Below are 8823 nucleotides of genomic sequence, written 5' to 3'. Positions count from 1 at the left end.
GAGGAATCAGGTCGAATGTAGTTCCCAATTCCTCTTTTTTCTTCTGACTTTCTTTTGTTTTTTTTAATCATTGTTCTCTTTTTTTTTGTTTTTTGTTGATTTTTTTTACCTTCCAGGCTCGTATTTCCTAGTCGTTGCTATTGATTCCGAACGAGGGGTATGAAAGAAAATAAAATAAGTCTCAAAAGGGGTAACGAAGGATAAAGTCTTTAGGTAGCAGAACAAAATGCCTTCGTCATTCCAGTCTTCAAAACATGCCAAGTGAAAACAACACAATTGAACATAGATTTATAGTCTCTTCCGACGGTGCTGGTCTTGACAATTATGTTAAACACTTGCTTTTCATTTGTCATTTCTAAAGCACTACTGGGCGACAGTCTCACTCTCATGAACGACCCTCATGCCAATTCGGCGAATCTTGCATTTAACGGTTTTCTTTGTGTTTTACTTGCCCTAATTCCACATGACTCGGGCTTCAAATAATCTCACACCGTTCTTATTTCCTTTAAATGGTCTGATCACCTTTCCGGAGTTTTATAATTAACTTTTAAGACTAGGCCCAAACTGTGTGCGCATGTCATGTCACTAGAATCGGCGCTGAACAAAATGATAAAAGGACTAAACAAAATGACTGGAAATAATCAAAGACCGTATTTTCCATTAGACTACCGGTTAAATGGTTTGAATAACGAAACAAACAAAAACAAACCAAAAATAATATCCTAAAACAACCTGGACAAACTTAAACAAACCGTAATGACAAAACAGAAAGATAAGACAGTTTGACACAAGACAATATCTGAATTACAACCATAATAATCCGAACACCAGAAATGACAACAAAATAAGCCACCACAAGCTTCTCTCTTGCTGACCAAGGAACGGAGCGTCCTCCCATTTTATCAAAACTTGCATCTCAGCCACTGAGCTTCGCATCAGTATTGCCCAGACCATTGCCAACTTCAATATTATCAACTTTAGTCAACAAGTCCCAATAAGATTCGAGTGCTTCTGTTATCAGGCCTGATCCCCGCAAAGTGTGCTTCTGGGTCTTGTATTTCCGGCTTACCACAAACCAACCACCTTAACTTTCTTTGTGATTCCAAAGCGAAACAGGTTAGAATGGACTCCGTCGGTCCCCATTATTAATAACATCTTTTTTTTCATTTTCTTTCTTTTTTTCATTTTCCTTTTTTTTTGATTTTTTTTCATTTTTTCCTTTTCTTTTTTTTTTTCGATTTTTTTTTTCATTTTTTGTTGTGGTCGAATCTTATGGAGATTGCCTATGAATCATGACCCCGCATGAATCAAACCTTGCGTAGTTCGGACCAATAAAAGATAAACAATACTAATCATTTTTTTTCAATTTTCATATTAAAATAAATTGGGTTTCAAAGGTTTGAAGAAGACCTACAAACTCGAATATCAAACAACCCACATATTTTAATCAAAAGATTTACAAACTCCAAAAACAAATGGCCAGCTTCCTTTCTCCGTTTGACAAATGCAACTGAACGGTTATTTTTGCAAATCTGGCCCCTTCCAAATTTTGAGGCTGGAGAGGATTATTTTACGACACTTTACAAACTTGTTCATTCTTTTACGAAAATAGCCTTTCGACAATTGAAAGATACTCTAGGGCTATTTCGGCAAGAACGGTTTAAGACGCGATCAAAGCTGGCTCGGCTTATTTTGACCAAAAATCCAAACGGTATTCACCTGACCGTTGACTCTTTGTTTTTTTTTGTTTTTTTTTCAAATTACAATAAAAACCGGGTGTTGCAAACACGGCCCTTCAACGCCTCAGGGACGAAGATTTTTTAAGGCTGTGTGGGTCAACTGGCCCAAATCTTAACAAATGACCCAAAGGTGGCTGTTTATGCAAAGTCAGCGTTCCGTCGTCCCTTTAGGGAACATTCAGCTATGTCTTGATAAAACAGCATCACCCGACTTCTTTATGACAAAATTAAAATTTGACATATTTTTGTGGCTATTTTTTTAGCAAAAAGGGGAGGTTGGACACCACCCGACTCATTTATGACAAAATTAAAATTTTGACACGTTTTTTTATTTATTTATTGGTTTTTGGCTATTTTAGCAAAAGGGGGGTTGGACCCAATGAGGGTTGCCTACGTATCTCACATCCGGTGAGAATCAAACCCGCGTAGTTCGGGTAGGTCATGAATAAAGTAAATAAACTAATTTTAATTTTTTTTTAATTTGTAAAAGAACTGCTTTAAAAGAAGAAAGGAAGTATATATATTTTTTTTTTGGATTTTTGATTGATTTTCTTTTTGAAAGAAAGACTTCTAAGAATTCTTTTTCTTTTGATTTGAACTTTGAGAATTTCAAAAGTAAAAGGAAGATATTTTTTTTGTTTGAATTTTTATTTCTTTTCTGTTATTCTAAAGAAGAAAGAAAATATTTTTGGAATTTTACCTCTAATAAAAGAAATGCTTTATAATTTTTTTTTTGAATTTTCAATTTTCTTTTCAATTTTTAAAAAAGAAGGAAAATATTTTCGGATTTGTTTTATTTTATTATATATATTTTTTTTTAATAATTAAAAAGACTTTCTAAAGAAGTCAATAATGAAAAATATTTTTGGATTTTTTGTTTTGAAAATTGGGAGTCTAAAAAAAACTTTTCTAGACTTTTTGGCAGGACAAATATTTTTGCAACAAATAAAGATATATATACATTTTTTGGAAATAAAGAAAAACTTTTTGGATTTATATATATATATATATATATTTGCAAATATATTTGCAACAAATAGTAAAACCACTTTCAACGCCCGACTCTTTTTATTTTATTATTTTTATTTTTATTTTGGCATCTAAACAAATAAATAAAAAAAACCCATTTTAAAAACAAGACTCTTTTTTATTTTCATTTTTATGGCAAGACAAACTATTTTTTTTTCTAATTTGTTTTTAAAAAAAAAACAAGACAGAACAACAACTCTGTTTTTTTCTATTTTTTCTTTGCTTTTAATAAAACAAACTAATAAGACACATTGTTTTTCAAAATTTCGGCAGAGTTTTGACAGTATTTGGGCATTGGTTTTTTACAAAAATAAACAATCAATTCCCTAACCGCTATTTCCTTTTTTTTTTCAATTTCAAAATATTATTCCTGATATTCAAAAGTCAGTCAACACACAAATCCAGATCAAATAAATGCGCAAGTAGCAGCAAGTAAGCTGCATGAGGATGATCATTTTCATTTATATTTTTTGGTACACCTGTCTTAGACAGACCCAACCCCTGTGTTGAGCCTCCAAAGTCAAATGCACGTGATGAAAACAATCGCTCCTACTAGGGATCCGGCATGAAGCTTAGTTATTCTAAGTGAAAAAATCTGAGGTATATTGTTCTAGCCCTGGCTCACCCAAGTGGACAGCTTGAGCCGAAGTCGGGGCAACGTACCGGGAGCACGAAAGTCTGCCCGGCCTAGTTACTTGTCCCAACTTCGTCTTATTTGGTATGACTTCTAACAGAAAGGTGGGCCACGCGCACGTGTACACCATAAGTTCAGAAGACTCAGAAAGAAGAAGGGTTTCGTAGCAGTTGTATATACACAATTCAGATAATATTAAAGCGGTAAAAGCATCATTTAGCACATTAGGCATATATCATGTAAAAATCAGATAATAAATAAAGCCAACTATAACAATTATTTTAAGCTCGAATTCTTGAACCCTGAACCAGTGGTTCTAGGTTAAATATCCCCAGCAGAGTCGCCAGAGCTGTCACACCTCCTTTTCCGCCCCCGCGAGGGTACAAGGAGTTTTTCCAATTAAAGGACAATCGAAACGGGATTTATTTATTTATTTCAGAGTCGCCACTTGGGAGATTTAGGGTGTCCCAAGTCACCAATTTAATCCTGAATCGAGGAAAAGAATGACTCTGTATTACAGTCTGCGCACCAGAAATCCGGATAAGGAATTCTGTTAACCCGAGAGAAGGTGTTAGGCATTCCCGAGTTCCGTGGTTCTAGCACGGTCGCTCAACTGTCATATCTGGCTTAAATATCTGATTTTTATACAATTATGAGCTCATGTGCAAATTTTATCTTTTTACCGCTTTTATTATTGTTATTATTATTTTTACAAGAATGTGAACATTGTTTAAAAGATGTCTTTGGATTACGTCACATGAAATGCTCCCGCAATCCGGAACACATTTTTATTCAATGTTTTGGGATTTGGATTTGGGTTGCATGAAATACGCACACGAGTTTAAGAAGATAATATTATTAAATACACAACTAGCGTATCATTATTTTGGGTAGGGCCGAGAAATTTGCTAAACGGCTCCTCCCGAATTCTAAGTAATTAAATGTACATTTATTGAGGGTCCCGCAATCTATGCATTTTATTAAGCGAGGCTCATCTCATTTATTTTAAATGGACAAATCTTAAAGCGACTACATTTTTCTATAAAAATTAGTCTCTAAAATAAAGGAAGAAAATCCTAATTAATTACTAGCTTTTATTTTATTTATTTAATAAAACATGACATACTAATTGCTAGATTAATACAAATATTGATGAAAAGGAATTTTATTTAAAAAAATTCGAAATTATAAATAAAATAAAAATTTGACAACTAATATTCAAAAGAATCAAATACAGCTAGATAAAAACTCAGCGTTGTTATAAAAAAAAACTATTGAGATTAATTATTCACAACCATTTGAAACTAGATTTTAACCATAATTACTAAATCTTTTTAGAAAGTCTTTTAGATTTAAACGAAGTTTCTAATCTTGCCTGAACTCAAATGCCTTAATGCCTAATTTTCGAAAATTAATTCAAATTCATGCCTTAAATAAATTTATCTACTTATTCATGATTAACCTACTGTTGATAATTTTGAAACCTTCATAACTAGTGAATTAACCTGTTTTGCCAAACCGATTCATTAAAGACTAACTTATGTTATTTTTTTATTTCAATTATTATTCAATAATAGATGAAATAGTTTAAATACAATCGATAAAAGGAAATAAAAATGATATTAAAACTTCAAAATTTCATTCTTCATATGTATTCATGCTTCCACATTATTAGTTTTTGCAATAGCTAGTATTACAGTCGTGTACCTGGTATTGGAAAAAAAAGAAGATGAGAATCAGTAGCAGTAATAACAATACAGCACAGCAACAACAGTCCAGCAGCAGTAACAACCCAGGAACAAAGTTTGCAAACCAGTGGAGCAGTAATCCCAAAAAACAAAAGCTTCAAGCTTTGATGAAACAACAATTAATTCTGATTTCAAACAATGAAAGAAAGCAAAAGATTATTATTTTTAGTTTTTTTTTTGAAAGTTTAAATATTTTTCGGAATTTTCTCTCTCCTAAATGTTCAGCCCTTGTTTCTCTCTCTTATTTTCTTTCTGTTCTTCTCTATATTCAGATTAGTTCCTCTATCTGTATTTTTTCTCTTCTGTCCTCTATCTGTGTTGTGTTCAAGACTTCCTATATATAATCCCAACCCTTTAATCAATTAAAATCAATCCCTTTCCCCTACCAAACTCATTATCTTCCCACTCATCCCCATTACATTAAATAAATATATCATCACCACCCCATTATCTTTTGTCCTCCATGCTTCACTAAATAAATACAAGATTCCTCCCCACTAAATTTTGTCTTGTCCCACCTTTATATTAAACAACTATATCACAACCCATCCCATTACATTTTGTCCTCCATGCTTCATATAAAAAATTACAAAATGTACAATTCCTAAAATACCCCTCTGACCTTATTGCAATTACTATTTTACCCCCAAACGTACTGCGATTTACCGAATTACCCCATCAGCTATAACAAATCAATTAATCAAACTCAACCAAAATATAGTCAATATGACCAATTTCTACATAAATTTAAACAACAAATCTCATGAACATGATTTCTTCAACATTTCAACAACAAATCACATAAACATAATTGAACAACAAAGAACAACTAAAATTTGATTGAACAATATTTTTAGCAACAAACAAACCTATTTTCAGATTCAACAACAACAATCAAACAAGTATATTTAGATTTCTAAATTCAATAATATTGAACTTAAAATCAACTCTAACAACATTACAACAAACAATTCCTATATTAAACTTTGAACAAGATTATGAGACCAATTCAAGAAATAATCATAAATGGTAAATAAGAAATCAAGCTATACAAATTTCGGATTCAAGAACAAACAAACAAAGTATGAACATGAATGAAATCTATTTTAAACAACAAACATGATGGATTCAAACGATTAAACCAACATATTTCCCTAACACAACTAAATTCTTTTAGACAAATAACAAGATCAACGAAGAAACACTTATGAACCTAAACTTGAACTTAACAATATTAACAATTTCTAAAAATAGATAAACACATGAAACAAATTGAAGAAACAATTAATTAAACTTCAATTTGTATCTCACCAACATTAGACTAACAACTTTTACCTAAACAATAAAACAAACATGAAATAACATGAAAAACCACTAATTAAATTTCCATTTAAAATCTGAAAATTAATTCAACAAAACACATGAACAAACTAAAAAATTATTTCAACGACGAACAAACAAAACAAGAATTGAATCATTTAACGATTTTGGATCCGGCACTTATTAGTCTATTTCTCTTGTTTCAAACTATTAAGTTTCCCTTTATTGATATCGTGGTGAAATTTGCTAAAATTGATTAATAATTACATCTAACGTTGGCTTAACTAGCAAGTGAAATGTTAGGCGCCATCACGATCCTGATGGTGGGAATTTCGGGTCGTGACACATTTATTATCTTATGACAGAAGAAAAATAAATACATAAGTAAATTGATTAATTTATTATCAAACAATAATAACTTACTCAGTGCAATTTCACAGGTATAATATGGGGAGGGTAATGCGTATGCAAACCTTACCTCTATCTTATGCAGATAAATAGGTCGTTTCCGACATAGCTTCGACTCAAGGCAAGAATAAACTTTAAAGATATGTCAAAGATATTCTTAAATCTCATAAAAGGATGGATCGCCGTCCAACTTATACATTAGTCATATTCCTACTATAGTCTATAGGCATATTCCTATATCAAAGGACAAAATAAGTACTGTGCTCTTTTCTTTGTTATGTTCTTAATAATTTTTGTCAACAACTATAATAAGTTCATAGTATTGTTTAGATATACTTGGCACAATGTGAATTAACCTAATTAATACTCCTATAATATAACGATGGGTACAGAAAGGAAGTTGAAAGTGCATGGAAAATGTCAATCTACCTTTGAACTATCTGTTTCTCTCAAAAATCAAAATGTCATGTGCTTCATATTAGAACAAAGACCAAAAGAATATACCACAACTCATTTTGTCATTCCTTAGGTTTCACAACCTCAAACTCAAGTACTCGCAGAGTTCCCCTCTTCTTCATGACTTTTTAATCTCTGTCCCCTTTCTCTTCAAATCCATCTGATGAAAAAGATTTGAAGAAAATGCACAGACGAATTAAGCAAGTATTCACCTCCGTTAGGGAACATACATGTGTTAGCTATGCGAAGATTGCAACCATTGGAGGCCTTCACATTGTGGTGAAAGCAACTTCCCCTGATGACATACCATTGCCCGATAGGTACGTTTTTGAAATCCTTCAAATATTCGCCATTTGTCCCTCTTCTTTTGGTTCATTCGCGGTGTCTTTCAGTCGACGTTTTGGCAAGACACGGTGCTGGAGAGTTGCATTGAAATGTCTCCTGCTCCTCCACAGGCTGCTAAGATCCTTGCCTGACATTAGTCCTTTTAGAGAAGAATTCTTGTTGGCACGATCAAATAGTTTGGTGTCACTTTACCCTTGTAACTTCAAGGATTTCTCATCATCTGCTTCTCAAGATTACACCAATTTCATTCGGTCATACGCCCATTTGCTCGATGAATCCCTGGATTGTTTCGCAACTCAGGAAAAAGAAATCCAGGAAGCTAAAAAAAGTAGTGAAAACTTTATTGACAGAATGGATGAAGTGAGGCTAATGCTAGAATTTCTGCCTCAGTTGCAAAATTTAATAGACAGAGTCCTGGAGTGACGGCCAACAGGGCCAGCAGCACGAAGCTTTTTAGTTCAATCTGTTGAATTTGGGCAAAACTATTTGTCCCACATCGGTGGGAAGAGAAGGGTTGGGGGGATTTCCCCCCTATAAAAGAAGGCTTAATGTTTAGGATTTAAACATACCTCTCATTTGCCTTCTCATCTGTTTAAGGCATTTGTATCTTCTCTATTTAGTATTATTTCACTTGTATTTCTGGAGTGAAATAAAATATTGGTTGTGTCCGAGAAGTAAGCTAAATTAGCCGAACCTCGTAAATTCTGGTGTTCCCTTTATTGTTGCTTTATTGTCTTATTTATTATTTGGTGGCTGTCATAATTTTTGGTATAGTAGTTGTGACTTATTCACACTATATACATTTGGCTTCCGCAACAATTGGTATCAGAGCCAAGGTACTGTCTAAGTATGCTCTGTGGTTGCAGCATAGTCTGATCTTCCACATCAGAAAAGATTTATCTTGGTAACTGAGTCAAGGTTCTGTCTGAGTATGCTCTGTGGTTGCAGCTTAGTCTGATCTTCCACACCAGAAAGGAAATAATCTTGATTTGTGTCGTCAGCTATTAAATAATATTTGTGTCAAAGATGGGAAACAATAAACAAGAAGAATCTACATCAAGTGTCAACAATACGTCATCATTGGCATCTTCGCTTATGACAAGAATTGTGTCAAATGTGAAATTTGGGGTCGAAATATTTGTCG

At 33.0% G+C, this 8823-nt stretch overlaps 1 protein-coding gene across 1 annotated transcript; it reads left to right on the top strand.

Annotated features, from left to right (window-relative positions):
* Positions 1 to 7517: 7517 nt before the first annotated feature.
* Positions 7518 to 8102, top strand: LOC142172573 (clathrin coat assembly protein AP180-like). Its single transcript, XM_075236223.1, has one exon. It carries the CDS (start codon positions 7518 to 7520, stop codon positions 8100 to 8102), a length of 585 nt encoding a protein of 194 aa, XP_075092324.1.
* The last annotated feature ends 721 nt before the right edge of the window (positions 8103 to 8823 follow it).

Source organism: Nicotiana tabacum, chromosome 18, assembly GCF_000715075.1.
Source record: "Nicotiana tabacum cultivar K326 chromosome 18, ASM71507v2, whole genome shotgun sequence".
NCBI lineage: Eukaryota > Viridiplantae > Streptophyta > Magnoliopsida > Solanales > Solanaceae > Nicotiana > Nicotiana tabacum.
Note: the sequence above shows the minus strand (reverse complement) of the source record. Positions and strands in the feature narration are given on the sequence as shown.